At 49.0% G+C, this 21,751-nt stretch overlaps 1 protein-coding gene across 2 annotated transcripts in view; it reads left to right on the top strand.

Moving 5' to 3' along the window:
• The first annotated feature begins 2,886 nt into the window (after positions 1-2,886).
• The window catches only part of LOC130149933 (store-operated calcium entry regulator STIMATE-like), a 35,391-nt gene continuing 16,526 nt past the window's right edge, over positions 2,887-21,751 (top strand). The window contains exons 1-4 of one of the 2 annotated variants that reach the window (XR_008822065.1): positions 2,887-3,095; positions 17,018-17,066; positions 18,017-18,112; positions 20,134-20,255. Coding sequence is in view for 1 of the 2 variants with exons in the window: in XM_056340218.1 (XP_056196193.1) it covers positions 2,987-3,095; positions 17,018-17,066; positions 18,017-18,112; positions 20,134-20,255 (376 nt within the window). In the remaining variant the exon portion in view is untranslated. The remainder of the gene's footprint in view (positions 3,096-17,017; positions 17,067-18,016; positions 18,113-20,133; positions 20,256-21,751) is intronic. The other variant, XM_056340218.1, reaches the window with a different exon arrangement.

Raw genomic sequence — 21,751 nt, 5'->3', positions numbered from 1 at the left:
TTGTGTAAGAGTATCAACTTTAATATTTGACTTAGAATTTAATATAAAGGTGACTGATCACAAAACACAGTCAGATTTACCAGCTCCCAGGAACGAACCTTTTTATGAAACTAAAAATTACACTTATAAAATCAGCTGAAAAGGAGTTAGCAAGATCAAACTTCCAGCTTGCTGACCGAACTCCTGATTAAACTCTGATGAAAGTTAGGGAGCTAAATGAACGTCTACCAACCCAAAATTCAATTCACCCTGAAAAAAGGAGTAACTGTGTCTAATGGGGGGGGGGGGGGGGGGGGGGGATATGAGCAATATGGAGTCAGCCCGCTGGTCCCAGGGGATGTGTTGGCTCAGTGGGGGAACTGGGGAAATCCAGTGCAGCAGCAACAGACAGCTGGGGGGGGGGGGGGGGGGGGGGGGCGGGGACGAGCCTCCAGCCACCCTGCTCCTGCTAATGGCCTCAGCAGGACAGGGGATTCCCAAGCCTTTGTGTAACACAATTCCTTCCTCTGTTCTAAAGGGGACACGGGACTACTTGGGAAGCGGGCCAGCTCCCGTGATTTTCTCTCGTCTCGTAATGTTTACCGCTGGATTTAATGCCATCGCTCAGAGCCGTACGATATGATGAGCTTTGCCGCCTCTTTTGGCTCTGTAACTGAAGGCGAGCTCCTACCTCTTAAAGTCGGAGGGGGGGGGGGAACTCTTGCATGTGACCTCAGTGCTCCCTGAAGATGGCCTCAAGCCTACAGAAACGAGAGAGAAAGTGAAACCTGCCCTCTGGGAGGAGGCTGTAAAGGGGGATCGGACCAGTATTACACAGAGTAGCAAAAAAGCAGGTTTGAGTCCGCAGTTTGAGATCCTGGCCCCATCAGCACACCCTACAATGTCTCAGAACATCTTGCCACAGTTCACAGGAATAGGAGATTGGATAACTCATGTTGGAAAGGACCTGGGGAGGTGTCTGGTTCAACCTCCTCCTTACAGCAGGATCAGCTCTGAGGTCAGACAAGGACACTCAACGTTTAATCCAGTCTTGAAAACCTCCAAGGACAGAGCCTGCTCAGCCTAGCTGGGCAGTCTGTGCCATGGCTGTCCAAGAGAAAAAAAGTTTTGCCTTACAACCAGGCAGATCCTCTCGTTTCAGTTGATGCCCATTGTTCCATGTCCTCTCACTGGGAAGTGCCTGGCTTTGTCTTCCTGCTGCTATGGGCTATCCCCAAAGCTGTCTTAGCTCCAGCTCCCTCTGCCTCTCTAACCAGGACAAGTGCTCCAACCGTGAGTATACTGGGAGCCCGCAGCCCAGCACCCCCAACCCCCCCAGAGCTGACTCTGTGCTCACCCAGCCCAGTGCCACCAAATCCCTGACCAGCACCACCCTCCTTTCCCAGCCCAGCACACCCAACACTCTGATGGGACAATCCATATCTTCACCCCGTGCCTGAACCACTGACCCTGCTGACCACTCCATCCCCCCAGACCAGCACCCCCAAAGCTCTTCTGGAGTGATTTCACATGCGTCCCTCCCCCACCACCCACCACCCCCAGTTCCCACAAGACCCAAGCCCTGCTGAGACTCACCCTATCTTCTCCAGCCCAGTACCCCCAATTACCCTGGCAACCTTCCTACCCTTCCCATACTGGTACCCAAAATCCTACTGGGATTCCCCCAACCCAGCACTCCAAACCCTGCCAGGACCCTCTCTGGCCCAGCACCCCAAACTCTGCTGGGTCCCCCAGCCATCCTCCTCAGCCTAGCATCCCAAACTTCACCAGGACCCCTGTGACCCAGCACCCCAAACCTCACCATGACTTCCCTAACCCAGAACCTCAAACCCTGCCAAGACCCTGATCCCCATAGAATCACAGAACGGTTTGGGTTGGAAGGGACCTTAAAAAAGTCATCTGGTTCCACCCCCCTGTCATGGGCAGGGACACCTTCCACTACACCAGGTTGCTCCCAGCCCCGTCCAGCCTGGCCTTGAGCACTGCCAGGGATGGGGCAGCCACAGCTGCTCTGGGAAGCCTCTGCCAGCACCTCACCACCCTCACAGGGAAGAATTTCTGCTTAATAACCGGTCTAAATCTACCCTCTTTCAGTTTAAAACCCCTTGTCCCATCACTACATGTCCTTGTAAGAAGTCCTTCTCCAACTTTCTTGTCAGCCCCTTCAAGTACTGGAAGGGGCTGTAAGGTCTCCCCAGAGCCTTCTCTTCTCCAGGTTGAACAGCACCAACTCTCTCAGCCATCCGCATCCTCATCCCCATCCTCATCCTCATCCTCATGCTCCATTTGCATTCACATCCTCATCCTCCATCCCCATCCTGCATCCACATCCCCATCCACATCCTCCATCTCCATCCTCATCCACCATCCTCCATATGCACCCCCATGTGGGAAACCTCAGCTGGTCCAAGGGATCAGAATATGAGCTTAACATTAGCCTTGAACAGATATCCATGTATCCTTGAAGAGCCTGGGAAAGTCATGAGAAGAGCTGAGCCAACAAGGTAAGGAACTGCCAGATGGGCAAGTAGAAGAAGTGTATCAAAGATGTAGCAGAGAAAAGGCCATCCAACTATGAACTGATGGTCTGTGAGTGAACCAATCATGTACAGATACCTATTCTTAAGAAATATATAAAAAGGCTTGTTAGAACCTCCATCCCCATCCCCATTCTCATCCCCACTCTCATCCACATGCTTATCCTCCATCCCCATCCTCATCCCAGTCCTCATCCCAGTCCTCATCTCCACCCTCATCCACATGCTCATTCTCCATGCCCATCCTCCGTCCCCATCCACCATCCCCATCTTCATTCTCATTCTCCATCCCCATCCCCATCCCCTCGCCCGCCGGCCCCACCCCCGCCCCGCCCGCCCCCGGGTGTGGCCGCCCCCGGCAGGGGCCGGACGGGGCGGGGGCGGCCGGGGGCCGCTCTTTGTGCGCGGCGGGGCCGCTCCGCTCCGTTCCGCACCGCTCCGCACCCGCCATGGCCCCCCCGCGCCGGGCGCACGGCTGCGGCAGCGGCGCGTTGCTGGGGCGCTTCGGCGTGTTGCTGCAGTCGCTGCTGGCCCTGTGCGCCTTCAGCACCCTCATGCGTGAGTACCGGGGGGCGGCGGGCCCCGGCGGGGGGGAGCCCGGCGCGGGGTGCAGGGCTGGGGGGCGGCAGCTGCCGGCTGCTTCTTAGAACTCCGGTGTCCAGCCTCAGCTTGCCGGCAGGGCAGCCCCGGCGGCTGCGGTCCCGTCTGTTAAAACTCGGCGTGCGGGAGCCGTTGCTCAGTCACTTGGAAAATTTTAATGATGCGCGAAAGCTGATGGTGGGAGCGGGGGGTTTACGAGGAAGAAGCGGATAAAAATAGGGCGGGTGTCGGCTACGGTGCGGCTGGGTTAGAGTAACCCCGCTCTTAATTGCGCTGTGATGTTGTTTTCTTTAATTTTGCGCAAACCGTAAAGTTCTAGCACTTGGGAGGCTGGGGAGAGGAGGTTGGTGGGAGAGTGGTTTCGTGAAGGGGTGGTATGGACAGAAAGCAGCCGAGCAGTGTCAAAAGGTGGGGGACACTAAGTCTGAAAGACCCGACAAAATTTACTGTTGCCTTGTGCTGCAGCTGCGTCTGACTTGGAGCAACGTGCGCGTGCCTTCTTTTTTGGGTTAAGTGGTTTAGCACGAGTTGAGTAACATGCCAGCAGTCGGTCTGTTTTTCTTGTCTAAAAGCCTGTGGTGACAGTGAGCTGAAACCTCCAAGTATTCTGCCTAACTAGCTGCAGATTTTGAGGCTCGCTTGCCCCTCTCTGCTTTCTGGAAACTGCTTTCAAAGGGCTCCAGTGCTGCGGTTAACACCAAGCTGCCGGGGACAACTGCAACAAGTTCTTCCTGCGATATCCGATAGCTTTTTCCAGCTGGAATAGCCCGGTTGCAACGCTTCGCTGCTTGTGTTTCACCAAACATTGACAGTAAGAGCAGATTAATTTTGTGTGTGTGTGTGTTCCCCATGGTGATGTGCGTGTGGGCGTTTAACTGTGCTGTAGGCTCCATGGGGTGTCCCGTAAAATCAAGGACACCAGTTAAACATATCAAAATACTCTTGTGGATGAAGGCTGCATAACCCCTGCTAGCAAATTATCAGCTCTGGGTGAACTGTTGTCCTCCCCCTGATGCAAAGATTTCCTTGAACATTAACAACCTCTCTGTTAATGAGGAGAAACCGAAAGCTGATCCTGGGCGGTTTCGTTGTGAATCTGCTCAGTGACTAAGGCTGTGAAGGGAACGGCTGGCTGGGACCCCAAAAGCAGATGTGTTTACAGCCCTGGGATCTCAACCGCGGTACCTCCTCTGGCTGCAACTGGGCTGGTGGTCCCTGATTCACCCCAGCTGTTTCTTATCTGTGCCCACTCACACACCTAGCTGGAGGCTTGCTCAGATGTGCGGGCTGTTTGTATGCATATTCTTAACCCAGGACGGTTGAGTGGGCTTACCAAAGACTTTACGTAAGGCAGTAACTTGCTCTGAAGCAGCTTTTGGGCTGTTCACATGGCCCGTTCAGTTGTCAGCCTCCTGGGGAGGAGAAGGCTCCAGCAGCTGGGAGGGATGGGAGCCTCTTGAGCTGGTGGTGATGTGTGTCCAGAATCAGAAAGGTTCCTGGGAACCTTGATTGCATCTTAACTCCATCCAGCCCAGCATCAAGTCAGGAAGTCCCAGGTGGATGGCTCATCCAGAACTTGGGACACCAATGTCACCGCAGTCAGCGTCAGCCCTTCTTTGATGGCACTTCCTTCAGTACTGTGACATTCCTGGGTGCGTGTTTCTGTTTGTGTGTCTGTCATTTCTGCTTTAATAGGATGTTGCAGGCTAGCTTGTTCAGTCTTACAGGTCAGTGAGTGAAATTCACTTCCTATTGGAATGCAAGCCAGTGACTTTTGCATTCTTTCTACTTTAAAGTGCCAGCTCAACTTGGCTATAGAGGCACCTGAATTTGAATAGGTAAGACTTCCAAATTGTGCAGATGCTGTTCAGAGCACTTGAAAGCATCTAGAGGAACTCAAACTAGCAGTAACATGGTGCTCTGCAAAGGTTTGCAGGTGTGTGTGCGTGGGATGCGCTCACAGAGCGTACATCCAGAATGTGGGTCCCAAGTGTGGCCCACTGCAGGAAGGATAAAGTTTTGTGGTTTTATCAAAGACTTTGTGTCCTTAAATTTCTGTTTCTTGGGGCTGTGGAAAGATTCTCTCCTGCCAACCTCGTAGGAGAACCTAAAGGAGGAGAAATTGTCTTGCATGATTGTCTGAATGGGGTGTGTGGGGTGGTTGCTCCCCATTGCTGCGGGTTATGTGAGATGGGTCGTTTGTGTGATGAAAACAGAACCCAGAAGTAGTGATGGCCAGCCTTGGCGGGGAGTCAGGGAAGCTGTTTAGTGTGGTTAATATGTCTGTCAACTCCCATCAGCAGTAGTGATGACAGAGTTCACTTGAGCCTACAAATCCTCTCTTGCTTTTCCAGCAAGAAGGACTTTAAGTTTGTGGTCAAGGCTAATTCCAAGATGGTCCAGGGCTTGCTCTGGTTGCAGCTTTGCTCTATTTGGTAATCAAATTAAATGAGTTGTCCTTCCCACTTGCCTGCGGTGGCTTTGGAGGCACTTTGGCTGTAGGGGCACTTGCTACAAGAATTAAGGCACAAACACTTGAGAGGCAGTAAAGCCTCACAGCTGTGTGCGTGTGGCAATCCAGTTTCCTGAGCAAGAACTTACCCTTAGGGAGGTCATGACACTGAGGAGTGTGGATAATTGTGCAATCCCATCTGAAGTAGTCTGTAACGCTTTGCCGTGATCATCACTCAACTGCAACATGCTTTCTCCACTCAGTTATCTCAGCTGCAGATGCTGGGTGTGATTTGAGGCTTGAGTTCCTGCAAGTTGCTGCTGTTTGTTTAAACCTTTTTTTGAGGAAGGGGCTAGCAAAAGCTTAACTAGCAAAAGTTATACAGGCTTGCACCCTGGACAGCAAGCCACTTAGAAATGGAGATCTTTTACAGAAATTTGAGCTGTAGCCGCCTTTGTGAATTAACTGGAGTGCTAGAGAAACAGGTTTTGGGTGTTAAAGGATCTTTTTTTTCTCTGTTGTGAATGGAAGAAACTTTCCTTGGAGCTGGTGTACTTGTTTTCTACCACAAATGGTGTGGAGGACTTCAAAGAAGACTTAATTCTCTTCCTGAAAAAGTCATGACAACCCTTGAGCTCCTGAAGAAGGTTTAGTAGCACTTGTGCTACAGATGTCAAAACAGGCTTTCTCTTGGAGCGACTTCATACTGCCCAGTGAGGAGGGCTGTAGCAGGTGAAGCTCCATAGCCTGCTTCGCCCAGTGAAACCTGGCTTTCAGCTTGACTTTTCAAAATGTCTTAAGTCTGTCTAATGTGACAGCAGTGTCCCCTTATCTCTCCTCTTGCACTTCACTGCTGGATATATTCTTCTGGCACATCTTGCCTTCTAGCTTAGCCTAAGAAGGCAGAGCTGTTTGGGGTAGGGACCCCAGCGTGACCCCCCCCAGGGAGGGTTTGGTGATGGAGGAGGTGCTCTGTTGGCAGCTAGGGGATGGTTCATACACTGGTCCAAGCACTCTGTCCTGAAGGCAGGACCACAGAATAGGAGTCTGCCGAACTGACTGTAAAAGAAGCAGTGGCTCTTGACTGTGGTAGAAAACTACTGGTAAAGACCGTAAGAAGTATCTCCTTGCTCTGTTTTCCTGGTCTCTGTTGACCTACCAGCTGGCCTTCCAGTGTGTTTTTCTCTTGGATGGTGGACAACTGGTTACTGAAAGTGGGAAATGGCATCCTTGTGTAGGGAAGTGTCTGAACTTTGAGAGGGACTAGTGGAAGCTGTGGTACGCATCTCCACCAGATAAATCATACTTCAGCAACCTTTTGTGACTCTTTAGTAGGGTCTGTAGCAATCGGATGAGGGGTAATGTTTTTAAAGTAAAAGAGGGTAGATTCTGACTAGATATAAAGAACTTTTTTACAGTGAGGGTGGTGAGACACTGGCACAGGCTGCCCAGAGGGGTGGTAGATGCCCCATCCTGGAAGCATGCGAGGCCAGGCTGGATGGGGCTCTGAACAACCTGCTCTAGTGGAAGGTGTCCCTGCTCATTGCAGGGGGGCTAGACTAGATGGCCTTTAACGCACCCTTCCAACCCAAACTATTCTGTGATCCTGCCCCAGTGACCAGTTCAGGCTTGGTGCTATATGTAGTTTGAATTGTTGCACTGTTCCTATGCTTCAGAATTATCCCGAGTGCTTTCTGTGATGTGTTTGGACTCTTACACTGGAAATCTCTCATGAGGGTGGCTGAGAGTGTGAGTCCGTGTCAGGAAAGAGAAGAAATAAATGGTAGAGCACTTGATCTATCTAGATTTCCATTTTGTTTTGAAACCAATTTGACCAGGACATGAAAGCACTACAGGCTTACCACGCCGAAGACAGGCTCTGCTGACTTCGCTTCCTCTGGTAGAGCTGCATAACTGTGTTTGATTTTGGTTATTCACCCACGTGTGTATTTAAATGGCAACTTCACGACTGCAGATGCTTTTCCCTCCAGGGAAAAGCCAAACCACAGAGGTTAACTGTGTCTCTGGAGGTGTGGAGCATGGGGCTTTGCAGACTGCAGTAGTTAATTTACATGTGGATTTGTGGGTTAAGCAAAAAGCTAGGTATGGCAGGACTCTCAAGATGGTTTTCTTCTGCTTCAGTACATCTGAAAACTTGCCGAGCTTGAAAATGCACGTTGTGCTTTGTAAGCTGGAAGGTGTGTGCAGCACTTGATGTGCTTCATTAAGTCGCATGCAGCTTTCTACAAAGCTTTTGAATTTCAGCTGTTGATTACGTTGACCTCTTCTTGGAAGTTGCCTTTTGAACAGCTACGCTGAGCCTAAAGCTGCCTGCTGGGCAAGGACTGTGGGATTCCTGGTTTCCAAAGGAACGGATGGGTTTGATGAGCTGGGAAATTAGCTGGTGAATTAAACTTCAGCAAAAGTTACCTGTAACCCAAGGGCTACCAGGCACCTTGCTGAGTTGGTTCTGCAGCATGTGGTGAACAGTTGATATTACAGGTGACTTCAAACTGTATGGGAAACTTTACAGGGAAACTAGGGTTTTTTTGTAATTAAGAGGTGGAGAAAGTAAAGCTTTAAGGAGGGGTCTGCTAAATTACCAGCTTTTTTTTTTGCAGCATTTGAGGAAAAGTCTATGACAGACTGTAACAATAACTACCAGCCCAGCTGCATCACTTCATTCTTCAGGTGGTGCTCTCTTAATAATTGTAGAGGAATGAAGGCAGTGGGTTGATCAGCACTGATAACATGCAGCTGTGGCCTTGCCTCAGCGGCAGTGGGTTGATTGACATGGACGATGTGCACCTGTATCTCGTTCCTGCTAAGTGGTTAAATAGCCCTGAGGATTTTGGAGAGGGGGTTGGATGGAGGAGGAGCAGTGTGGTCTGACCTCTGGAGGCAGGAGATACAGCACAGACAGTAGAATCTGACCAACGGTAAAGCCTTGTTGCAGCCTACTGGTTTGTTTGTGCTGCAACAAATGATCTCGGATGTCACAGTCTTAAGAGAAAGCATTCCTTGTCTAAACTCCATCTTTCAAGGGACTGGCTTGAAATGTAGTAATGCTTTATGTGGAGAGAGCCACTACTGCCTGCCCTGGGATGGAGTTAAACAACACCCCTGGTATTTGAGCTGGAGCCCAGCCTCAGCCCAGGTCTCCTGTAAGACTTCCCGTGTCATCAAACATATGCCCTCCTCTCAGTGTGCAAAGCGTGACTAGTGCTTGTCTCAAAACTAGCTGATGAGCACCTGGCACCTGGCTGTAATGACAGCTGTAAAAATCCGTGCAGGAATGACACATAGGGTAGAGCTTAAAACTGAGAGCCATACCAAGGTACTACGTGGCCTTCATTTGGGCAGTTCAGGTCCCGAGATGAGTGAATATTCCAGCTGAAGCTCTTGATATGTCTCTGCAGGGCGGATGACAGGGAGGTGATGCTGCTCTGTGGGTTCCAGAGCTTCCCATGCACTAGATCTGCAGATGACTGGATTTTTGTGGGGACTAGGAACAGGTGGGCTAAGCAATGTCAGCAACTGCACAAGAAAGGGGAGAGGAGTAGCTGTTAAGTGAGATCTCAGGGAGGAAAGAGGTCCAAGTATTTTAGGGTTTTCATTTTTTATTTTTTTTTGGAAAAAGCAGAACTACTTATTTTTTCTTGTGGTCCACCTGCATCAGCCTGGGAGCCCCAGTGTGCAGCACCATGCAGAGCCTTGCATTGGGCCGTTGCCCCAGCAAGGGCTTCCTGAGTGCCTTAACCTGCTGTCCGTGCATACTCCTCCTGCAAGGCACAGCACTCTATCCCAGGAAAAACTCGTATCTCAAAGACACTGTAGAATAGCTCAGCAATAGCTGGATATCTTCAGTAGGAACTGGTTCAGTCTGTATACTCAGCTGTTGCCTCACCTCTTGCAGATCCAGGATAACCTAGAACATCTCTCCCATTCCTATTCCTTCCTTAGAGTTTTCCCCCTGCCAGTCTGGCAGCGGCTGCTTACGTTCTTGAAGGATTGGTACAATGGTGATGGGAGGGAATGATTACATCTAGGGCAGACTAGAGTGTGGAAGTTATTAGGAATCTGTCTCCTTAAACCACTGACCAGGCTTTTGCTACTCCATGAGCTGATGGAGCATGTGTGTTCAGAGCCTCACTGGCTTGGGCATGCGCTTACCTCGCCGCCAGCGCGTTGGCTGCTCTCTGCAGACGGTGGCTGCTGCTTCCTCCCATTGTGTCTCGGGTCAGGCTGTCTGAGTAGCTGCATACTCAGGCTAAGAATAGTGCAGACCCCAGGCTTTTGGCCTCTGTATCCTGCATGTTGGCTTCTTTCCTGCCTGGAGCTTGGAAAAAGCCTGGGAAAAGGTGTGTCCTTCAAACCAGTTTGAAATGTGTTGTTGGAGACTGTACTGCCTATAAATAACATGGAGGTTGGGCAGGGAAAGAGCTGCTGTTTCCCCTCTGGTCCAGTAGCTCTGAGTTCTCTTCTGCAAGGGCCAGAAAAAAGTCCTAACCCTCTTGCTGGTGTGCTGTTAGCCCAGAGATGGGCTTTACAGTAGGCAGTTTAGCTAGCCCCTCTCTTAAAAGCAGTGATGATGTAACAAGTTCTGGGCATTGCAGTGCCTTTTTTTTTTGCTTTTTTTTTTTTGTTGTTTTGGGTGGGCCACTCGCAATTTCATTGTATTAATGCTGCAGCGCTTTCTCTGCGTGCTTCTAATATCAGGTTCGTTTCCAGTATTCATCCTCTGGGTCTGTTGCTGGGATGCGGGAGGTGGGGACAGCCAGGCTTGCATCTCCTGTAAATCATGTCCTAAAAGCTTTGTCCCTTGACTCAACATCTCCCTCCCAAACCTCACCTTTTTGAATCCTTTGGTTGATTGCAATAAGATTTACCAAGGAGGTGGTCTGACTGTCAGCGAAGCATAACTAAGCTTCTCCTACAGAAATGCTTCCCCCTTGAATTTTGTAGAAACCAAACTTGGTAGTCTGTTTTGCTGATCAGCAGCTGGTTGCTACTGCAGCTAATTTTGCCTAAATGAGGGGGTTTATTTCCAAGAGGGGTAAAAGGCACCTGTGGTGATGCATGCATCTACAGTGGAGCTGTCTGACTGTGGTGTGGGTTGGTGGGGAATGCGGGGAGGACATTACATGCAGGAGTGCTCCACCAGGAATGGGGTGAGGAACAGCACAGGGCAATTGGGTGGTTGCTGCTGTCCTTGTCTTAATTGACAGTAATAACCAGAGAATGTGTTTAAAAATGAAAGTATACCGTGGAACAGTATTGCTGCAGACTTGGGTAGCTTCAGGGCATGTGTCTGGGGTAGGCAAAGCTGTCCCCTTTCTACTGCATCAAGAAAACACCACAGTCAATGTCTACCTCTTATTAATCTGGGGGAGGGGTGGAGGTGAGCATAGCTGTCACTGAGCTTTTATCTTCTAGTTTTCTGACTGTTTACAGATCTCTAACGAAAGACTCTCCTCCCAAACTGTTTTTTTTGTGTCCGTCTGTGCTCCCCCCCCCCCCCTTTCACAGGTTCTTATTCAGATGTCCAGCTTCCACCCAGCCTGGTGGTCCTGAGGGAGTTCTGAGTGTGTATGATCTTTCTTGTCCTTGACTGCAGAGGAAGGGCCTGGCAGTATTTTGTTTCCTGCGCTGTCCTTTCTCAGCCACAAGCAGGGTTTGTGTCTGGTTGTCACTTGTCTTCCTTCCCCTTTGGGTTGACTTCATGGCTTTTGTGCTACAGTAACTGGAGCCAGGTAGGGAGAGTGCGGTAAGTGATGGGGACAGCAGCTCAGGAAGGCAGGCGGTTGTCTCGGTGGTGCTTTGCTTCTGTTTAATGGGATAGATCTGGGTTCCCTTCTCCTGACTCTTCTAGGAGTGTTGTCTTCCCACCTGCCCGGCTTTTTCCTGGGATGCTTTGGACCATGTGGCAAGTGTAAGTGGGCACACAGCCCTTCCACTCCATGCTGCAGCAGGGCTATGGAGCAGCCCGTGTGCTTCAGGTTGGGACTTCATGAGGCTTCCCTTTGCTGTTCTTTGAAGCCTTTCTGAAGGAAGTGCATTTCTACAGTGTGAACTGTTGTACTGCCGACATCCACCCACTTCACTGTTTATTGAAATGTAAATTGAATAATTCAGGATCAGACTGAACTAGGTGCAGTGCAGGGTTGGGTCCTGCAGGAAGAACCTGGACAAGCAGTCTTGTTCTTCCTCCATTTAGCAGCTTTTTTTTTTTTTACAGTGCTTGCTCTAGCATCCAGCTCCATTACAAGTACCCTCAGCCATGAACATGGGATGTTCAGCTGCTTTTCACCCAGTATCTCCTATCAACCTGTAGCATCTCTGCGGCAGCAGTATGCACCACTGGATGTATTTTTGCTGTCAGAGGCAGCTGACTTGACACAGCTCTCGGATATGCTGCTTTTCAGCACAGATAGTTCTGCCCTGTATTAAAAGGGGCAACTCAGCAGGTCGTTGACACCAGCTAGGACTTGCTTTTAAATGTGCTGCAGATGTTCAGACTTTGTACTGCCAGTGGAAATGTGAGTTCAGGTTGATTTCTCAGGCTTCCTCAGTTGAAGACAACCTTGGAGCAATTGTTCCCAACCTGTATTCAGCTCTGAGGTTCTTTGCTGCTTTTAGACTTCAGAGATTTGTCTGAAAGCTTGCCTATGCTTCCACTGGTGTTTTCTTCCCCTTAGAAAGATTGTGGGGGGAATGGGGGTGGAGGGGGAATATCTAAAGGTTCGTGAACTAGAACTAGTTTCCTGTTTAGTGATGGTGTGAAGAGGCACAAAATGAGATGAGGGGTCCTTACTGTGTGTGTATAGCATGCTTCTAAAGACTTAAAAGCAGTGACTTGCATGTGGGTCCATGAGGAGCAACTGTACACCTGAAAGCTGGGGGACCTGTGCGTTCCTGGCCTGTGGTGCAGCCCGGACTACTGTCCTAACCAGGCTTCTGGGTATCAGGCATTTTGGGAGGATCACTGAACTGTAGAGATGTGCAGTGATGCTGCTTCCTTGCAAAAGCCAGCTGGCTTTACACATGGACAAAGCTGAGGAGGGAAGCAGTTAAAATCAATGCTGTGGCTGGTAGCTGCTGGGAAGATGTCAGTTTGTGCTGTCAAATTCCTAGTGTCTTCTGGTGTCGACCCAAAACACACTAGTCTTATTTTGAGTCCAATTGGATGGGGGCGTTCTCCCATCTTATGCAGCTCTGTACACCAAACTCAATATTTAATTGGTTGTAGGTGCTAGAACTAAACTATCACACGTTTCTTCTTTGCTTGATGCATGCATAAGCATGCACAGCTTTCTTAAAATAAATCTGAAGGGTGGACTGATCTGCCTGAGCCACGGTAGCAAACCCATGCCTATGGCCAGTGGAAAACTGAGTTGATTCCAGTGAGTTGAGACATGTTTTGAGAAGAGCAAAGGAGATGTCAGCCGTTCTCCAACCTCAGGCAGCTGAGCCCGTGGCTGTGCCCGTCATGGCTTGGCTCTCAGCAGGGCTTGGAAGAGGAGGGGGACACTTGCAGCTGCTGCTCAGCCTGTGGCTCCAGAGCCGTGCTGTCCTCCCAAAGCACAAAAGGAACAGTGCTGCTTCGAAGAGGGCTTCATCAGCTCCTTGAGTTTCCAAAGACCTTGTGCAACTTACGTGGATTTAACATCACCCCTAACCTCTGGGTCACAGCTACCAAATGACTCTGCCTGTTTGAGCTCCGGTAATCTTGGCTGGATTTTCTGGTTTCATTTGGAGACAGCCTGCTGCAGCTCTGCACAGTAAATGCCCTATTAAGCAGTCAATTATTTCTCTATAATACTAGCTTTTATCTTTAATACAACAGTTTTACTGTCTCTGATAATTACACAGTCTCGGGTAACTCTCTTAAATCTAATGAGGCATGACAAGCTGTGTTCAACAAGGCACTACACCATTAACTTCCTACCTCTTACTTGTCATCTTATCACACTGAATTACTGTGTTTCTAGCCTGAGTGGCTGTAGATACATAATATGTCACTTCTCATTAGGAAAATAATGAAAATCATCCCTGGTGCTTTTGTGGTCAGGCTAGTGGTCAGCTGGCTGGCCTGGTGGCTTGCAGACCCCTCCAACAGCTTCTCTGCAGCATCGTGCTCTGCCCGGTGAGCTGAGCAAGCTTACCAGGTTTGGTTTAAATACTTCTGGCCGCTTAAACTGCTTGGTTGGTCCATGGGTCTCTTGCTTATGGGTGGGTGAAATGCAAATGGCCCTTTGAAGGGCAGCAGTGATGATAGACCTTGTTGGTGCTGACGGGAGTCATTGCTGCAGGGATCTCTTGTGGTGGGATTCAGCTAGGTAAGGGAAAACAGGCCTTTTTTTCTGGACAGGGACAGGACAAAAATGGCTGCAGCAATGCCTGGTGTAACTTGATGTGGCTGCTGCCTTGTTACGCATTAATGGCGGTAGTAGAGCAGGTCATTGGAGTGCTGGTTTTCTGTGGATTTGAGAGTGGCACTGAAAACTCTGCCTGACCAAAGCCCTGGCGTTAGGTGGATCGTCTTTTCGGTACTTCTGAAAAGTCAAGGCTCCTGGCAGGGAAGTTCCTGCATCCTTCCAGGCTGGACCAGGAAGGCATTTCCTGGGGGAATGAGTCCAGGCTGTCCCTTGGGGCAGGTGGTAGGGCTCCAGCTGGCAGGCTGAGAGCTCATGTACAGCTGGACTGAACAGAACAGTTAATTACTGTCGAGATGCAGAACAGCAGAGAGCCCTTTACTTAGAAATCTGCTGTATCCAGCTAATGTTTTGGGGCTTCTTCCCAGCCTTCTGGCACATGGAGCCTGTATGAGTTGTGCTGTCAAAGCTGTGTGTTTCCTCACAGAGCAGGGGAGGAAGAAGCCTTGTTTCAGGTTATAACCAGAGTCATTCAGATTCCCTGTGTGTATTTTATAGGATGTCCATGGGACCAGACACTGTGGTATGCCTGAATTAGCTCAGTCCCTGGCTCTGAAAGGGCAGTTTTCACTTGGACAGAAGCTATTCAGTTCTCTGCAATTTCATTAACTGAAAGACTAGCAGGTTGAGTGTAAATCTGGAAACAGAGTGCTGGATACCAAGTTGTGTTTCAAATTATGCTGGCCTTAGCAGCAGTGTTAGTGATCTAAAATGGACCAGGGATGTTGCTTGTGCCCTGTTCCTCCCACAGGCAAGAGTTTCCTTACTGCCTATAGAAGTGCATCTCCTTACCCCACTAGAGAGCAGGCAGGAGCATGTGGCTCTGATGTCCCTGCTTCTATCTGTGCCACTTTAGGTTCCTGTCTGTCTTCACATCCCTAACTTGCCCTGGGAAGCATACTCATGTGCCAAGAACTGGCAGCAGTGAAACATGCCTTTGGTTGTAAATATGAAGGCAGTGGCAGATTACATGTTGTTGGGGGGATGAAGAAAGCATAGCTGCGACAAGTGGAAGGGTGTGTATCTGTTCTGGGTTTTGGTTGCTTTTTGAAGGAGCAGAGTAGGGTACAGGGCTCCCAAAGGCGGAGACTTAGTGATGATAAAATTAACTGATGGTCTGTTTGGGCTTCTGCAGTCTGCATGCTCATTGGTACTCGTGGCAGTGATCCAGGCATGGCTGGGATGTACAGAAGGATTTGGTGGCTAATGCTTATAGTTCTTGGGGTGGTTTCTCTGAGAGGGTTGTACACTGCACAGTGGTTCATGCCTGTGTCTCCTGCTGCTTTCAGGCTCCTGGTTTCACTGCTAGGTGGCACCACCAAGCAGCTGCTCTGTTAGCATCCCTGGCCAGACTCTCAGAAGTTAGAGAGGATGCACTGAATAACTGGGTTTTTTTTCCCGTTTCCCAAAAAAAAAAAAGTCACAGCTCATTGTTCCTCTGAATCCTGTTTAAGCTGGCAGTATGCTTGGGAACTGATGGTGGCAGATTTAACCTGCTTTCCCTCTTAGGCTCATTAGCACTGGTGAGGAGGAGAGTGGTTCCAGCAGCAGAGGCAAGGTCTGGGATCTGCGTCTGCCTGAGGTTTGGAGGCAGCACCCCTAACGATGGGGTCTTAACTCTAAATGTAGCTGTTGGTAGCCTTACTGCAAAGCAAGTCAGTCCACTGAATGCCCTTTGCTTCTGGTGGTATTTTTTAGTCTAATTAAGAAATCTAATGTAGTGGAAAAGCCTCTTCCAGGTCTGCTTGTTCCAGAGCCTTGGTACCTGCAGGTTTGAAGGGAGAAGAGCTGGCCTGTTACCTGGTATTTTATAAAACAGACTCCTAGCTGGAGTGACAGCAAAGCAGTCAAAAATGACTTCTCCATGGGATGTGGTACTTGGTACGTTTCCGTTAGCAGCTTCTATTTGTTGTGCCTGTAAAAGCTGGTTGAACCCAAGGAGAGCATCAGATCTCCCTGGCAAACTAACTGGGACCGTTTGAAATGCTTCTGCAATGCTCAGTCCCCACTCTGAGCAAAACTAGGTAAAAATCCAACTTGCTTTTATCTCCAGGTAGTAACTAGAGAAAGCTCAGGGCAGCAACTCCAACAACAGACAGCACTGGAAGACCCCTTAGAAAAGGACAGGTGTGAAGGGCTGCAAGGAGCAAACTCCTTTCTGGCCAGAGGGACTTTACTTAAAGAACCATGGAATATTTTGGGTTGGCAGGGACCTTTAAAGCCCGTTGAGTCCCATGGGAGCTGGAGCTCCAGCAGGGACATCTTCAACTAGACCAGGTTGCTCAGAGCCCCATCCAACCTGACCTTGAATGTTTTCAAGGGCAAAAGAGTTGCTTCAGGTATCTTTTTTTAGGCATATAGTTGGTGGTACTGAAGCCACGTGTCTGAGTACTGCTCCACAGAGGTAGCCAGTGGGCATGTGAATTACTGTGTAATGAAATAATGTTTTAATGCTAGTCTGGCACAAGCTTGGAGCCATGCCAGCTCGCAGGCTTTTGGGCAGCAGCACTGGTACCTTTATGCTGGAGTTATCTGCAAGGTCCTGTTTTCTCAAAGGTCCTCTGGTCCTGTTAGCTGCAAGGAGGAGGTGGCTTTATTGCACTGCTGTGACTCAAAAGTTTAACGGACTCTTGGGCCGTATCATTTTACTGTTGCTACCATAACTTCAGTTTGCCTGGAAGAATTATTCAGGCTTGTTGGTAGTGATGAGGCCTCCCTAGCTTCCCTTAGGTCACTTCCATGGCATGAACATGCTGCTGCCGAAGGATGCCAGAAGCCCACACCTCTTCTCTTCTTCCTTCCACCCGGGAGGGCATGCATTGTTGCTGGTTAGTTTGAAGCCAGGTCCTTTGGCCTTGCTCAGCTTTAGGCTGGCCAGTGCTGAGGGTCCCCTAGATCTTTTGACTGCCTTTGCATTGAAAATAGCTGCAGACTGCACACGTGTATTGGTTCAGCTCTGCTGATGAAGGTAACTTCTCTAATTTTCTTCGCAGTGAAACGATTTAAGGAACCAAAGGAAGAGAGGCGTCCCTGGAGGATATGGTGAGATTTTTAAATTGGAGCTTGAAAACACCATGTATATGTAATGCTATTTTCTCTTATACTAACAATCTTCTAGGTCCTTTGGGTACCCGGCATGGTATTCAGTCATTAAATGAAATGTTCTGCTGTTGCTTCCCGTGGAAGCCTCCATAAAGCAGCCAGTGCTCCCTAGAAGTAAAATTCCCTGCCGAGCTCCTCCAGAAGAGCTTGTTTCTACTGTACGTGATTGAACAGAGAGGTTATGGTCCCCTCCAGTCCCCTGGCGTACCTGCATGGGTCTCTCCCCCAGACAGGGTCAGACTTTGTTCTTAAATTCAACGAATCACTTTGGTGCAGCCTGGCCCAGCTCAGGCTTGGGCTGGGCGAGGTGTCTGGCTGTGTGCTGATGGGAGGGAGCTGGGCATTGCTGGTGGCTTCAGGCACTACGAAGCCGCCCTGGGCTGCAGGATTTGCAGCCTGCTGAGAGGAATGGGTGTGTGGTTGGGATCAGCGTGTGGTCAGGCTGGCTGAGCAGCATGGATCTACCAGCTGACGTTAGTGATGAAGTGTCTGCTCAGTTTGGTTCTTCCTCTAAAACAGTTTTAAGAATTCAAACCAATTCCCTGCAGATGGGTGCAAAAACTGGGAGTAGCTGAATACCTTCCTTGCCCCTGCTGCTGGCTGGAGAAGCGGCAGCTGGGCTGTGTGCGGGAGCGTGAGCTGCCTGCACTGCTGAGGTTTAACCCGCAGCAACATCTGCAAGATAGAGCAGCTACGTGCTGAAATGGTAGCTTTTTTTTTTTTAAAGTATTTGGAGTTGGCCAAACTTCCCCTTTTTTGCCACGTACAGCTCCTTGGGCATCAGGAATGCCTGTTGGAGGAAGGCAGATCCATGCAGGACCTTTGCTTGGGTGACTGCTCTGCTGCTGGTGCTCCAAGGCACAGATCTTTTTGTCTTCCCCCCCCCCCAGGTTTTATGATACCTCCAAGCAAGCAATAGGTGCACTCTTCATCCACTTTGCCAATGTTTTTCTGTCGGATCTCACTGAAGAGGACCCTTGCTCTCTGTAAGTACAGGAGGTGCTGGCGTTCATGCCCTACATCCGTAAAAAGAAGCAAGAATGTTGGAAAATGTCACACGTGGTAGAAACTGAAGCACTATGTGCACTGTGTGGGGATAAACCATGCTGAGCCTGTTTTGTCTTCTGCTTTTTGCAGTCTGCTGCTCTGATGGAGATGCAGCAGTGCAAGCATGCTTTCTGATGATTAAATGCACCTTGAAATGTGTTGGCAAAAAGCTGCAGTAAACAGTGCAATGGTGTCTTGTGCAGCTGCAACTGTTAAGTATGCCGTTTGCACACGAGACTTTGCAATTTGATTGGTCTCAAAGCAGTATTGAGAATGCTTCCCGAACTGTGTGGGTGAAGGCCTTTGTCCAATGTGGGAACATTTTATTTTATTTTTATATTTAGTTGCACCTACCACACGTATTCCTGTAATCCTGTTTGGGGGGTTTCTAAGCCAGGCTTTGGGACTTAATGTAGATGTGCCACCTATACTTCAGACCAGCCACTCTGCAGCTACGTATTTAGTTTCAGAATTAACTTTATCTTGTTTTGAGAAACTCCTCTAGGCTTCAAAATGCTGCTGAAAACCTTCTGGCTCATCTCCTTTTTCTCTATGGAAGTGCTACACCTTGATACGTTTCTTTGAACAGGCACAAATTTGGCTGGGGCTAAATATAACCTCTAAATGATTTATTATTGTTTTTTAAACACAGTGTTTTAAAATAAACCTTTTCATGCCTATGCTGTGCCCTTCAGGGATATTTTTTTATGTTGTGTTTTTTTTTTTTTTCCTTAATGTGTGTTTTATATTTCCCTGTGCCACCGGACTTGTCATCCTGAACCAGGCAGCTTAAAACTCCACAGCCTTGTCCCTGGGCTTGGAGGCTCATGTGCTGTGTGTCCCGCCCAGGATAAATCGCCAGAGCCTCATGTTTGTATCAGAGTACTCCTATTTCAGCAGCTTGAAACTGTAATAAGATAGTCTGAGACTTTAGATGTAGAAAACATAATGTCATGTTTTCAAAGTGGATATCAAAAGCAGATTGTTATTTTTCAGCCTCTTTATCCAGAGGAAGTATCGAGTTCTAGAAAAAGAAATGTTAGTTCCTGTAGCTCTGTGCTCGGTTTTTTCTTCATGCTGTGGAAATCTGGCCTGACCTGGCAGAAAATATTCCAATAATGGAAAACTGGCCAGAAAAATTAGTTGAGTGCAATTATTTTTTTGCTTTTTCTTCTGGAGTTTGTTAAAATACCAAGCCTTGGATTAGAGCATGGACCCTGCAATCCCCAGAAGGTCCCTGCATGTCTCCTGCCTCTGGCACTCTGCCTAGCAAGGTTTAAACATCCTGTGGAGCAAACCCATGGAGCCCAGATCTCCCGGTGGGGCTGGGTTCGGCTCCGTGCTCAGCAGTGGGGACCCTGAACTGAAGGATTTTGGGGACCCCGGGATGCCTGCTGTTGAGCCAGGGCTTGTCACCTCTCCCAGGACATCCTGCCCCTCAGTGTGTCACTACTCGTAGGACCCTCCTGCAGCTGCTCGTTAATGAACTTTTTGCCTCTTCTGCCACACAGTTTGCAGAGCAGCTGCAGTTCCAAGGAACTTCCATTTTCATGTATGAAATTCCAGAAATGCTTGGTTCAGTTTCCCTGAAACTTGGGATTTCATCCTGATAAGAACAGAAGGTGCTGCAGGTGGAAAGCCTTCCTTAACTGGGAGTAACTCCTGAGGAAGGGTAGCCCAGGAATGATTTAATGCTATATTGAATCAATGAGCAATGCTAGAGAGTTGGTGAAGCCTACTCCCTGGTCTACTAAACAGGATTTTAAACTAAGAAATAGCTGGTAAGGCTATAGGAAAATCCAATAATAGTACAAGTTCACTTCCTCTCTCTTTTAAGTGGGGATTTTTATTTTTTTTTTAAATCTTGGGGTGGGTTTTTTTACAAGTTCCCATATTGAAATAGAAGATTTTGAATAAGACTTAAACACAACTGAAACTTGACTTTTTCCTTTGCCCTTAGCTACCTTATTAATTTCATCCTCGATGCCACACTGGGGATGCTGCTGATCTGGCTTGGCGTGAAAGTTGCCTCCTGGATTGTGCAGCGTAAGAAGTACACGTACCTGGTCTTTGGAGAATATGGTAGGTGTTGGCTGCTCTGCACAGGGTGGCTCATTTGCTCCCTGCTATGAATGGGGAGAGGAAAAAGACACAAACTAGTTTGGGGATAAAACACGTAATCAGCCTGCTGCTGTTTATCCCTCCTCCAAGGAGCTGGTGGAGCGTGGTGGCCATCAGCGTGCTAAATGCTGGGACATTGCTAGGTCGCAGGTTCCTGCCAGGCGTGCCTGAGCCTAGCAGGGTGGTGATGAAAGGCTGAACGCTTCCTTGGGTAGGTAATATACCCAGGGACAGGCATATGATAAATTCAGGTGTTTGGGTCTGGTGGTGGTGACTTTTGTGGGGTTCTGTCAGGGTGGGTTGGTTTGGTTTTTTTACTAGCCTCTCCATCCAAAACATGGAGTTGTTCTTGCATTTGCCTTGAGCTGCAGTAGGTGTCAGCAGGACAGAGCCTGGTCCCAGAATGGAGTTCTCAAATGGCTTGTGGGGTTTGGGGGTGGGAAGGAGGTTGCCAGCCGATTTAAAAACAAACAAACAAAACCCCCAAACCAACAACAAAAAACCCCCCACAACTCCCCCAAAAAACCAAACCCCCCACAATTTTAAGTATGCCTGAGTCTGGCCTGTTTCTCCTTCAATTCCTGCCTTGAGATGGAGAAAAAGTTTTAGAAAAAGCTTTTTCAGCCATCCCCAGTAGATGGTAGCACTTCTCTTCAGGACGAGCAGAGCCAGCCTCCAAGAGAGCAGTGCTTCGCTGTGGCCGGCAGGGCAGGGGAAAAATTAACCCTTTGCCTATTTAAAGTTATATCTACTATACAGAGGAATTCACTTTTACTGCAGAAAGTACATCCTATTCATGCCAAAACTTTAAGACCTTAATCGTTAAGTCTGTTCTGAAGGTAGTCTCGTTCCTTTCTGGTTTTAGGAGCTGGTCTGATAACTGAGCTGGTGAAACTTGGACCAGACTAAGATTAGTTTGCAGGTCCCACTGCCTGGTGAGCCTGTACTTGGGCTCGCACTCAGCATGTGTGAATGGGTCATGGCACAGGATGAAGGGGATGGCTGGGTTTGAGGTAGCAGGAGCAGCTATGGACTGGGAATAAGATGACAACTGATAGGTTGAAATGATGGGCCGTGGCAAGGCCAGCTCTCATCAAATCTGAGAGTGGCTTTAAAGGCTGCAGTGGTCTTGAGAGCAGGTTCAGCATCCTGACAACATGAATTTGGTGGAAGCTATCTTTTTTTCCTGCCTCCCCATCCCCAATGGATCTTTCTCAAAGAGATGAGGAGCCAAGCACAGAGCACTAAAGTCATTCGGATGAGGTGGCAGAGGAATCCAGATATTCCAGATTCGGGGATTGGCATTTTTCCCTGTTTTGAGCAACAAGCCCCACTGCAGCTATCCCAGAGCACAGCTTCAGATGCCACGTCTGCAGTTGAGCAGGAGCAAGGAAACGTTAGTCTACTGACAGCTTGCTTTAACCTTACAGAATGATAATGAACTTCCATTGAGCTGT

The sequence above is a fragment of the Falco biarmicus genome, chromosome 5, assembly GCF_023638135.1.
Source record: "Falco biarmicus isolate bFalBia1 chromosome 5, bFalBia1.pri, whole genome shotgun sequence".
Classification (NCBI taxonomy): domain Eukaryota; kingdom Metazoa; phylum Chordata; class Aves; order Falconiformes; family Falconidae; genus Falco; species Falco biarmicus.
This window is presented reverse-complemented; position numbering and strand designations above follow the sequence as displayed.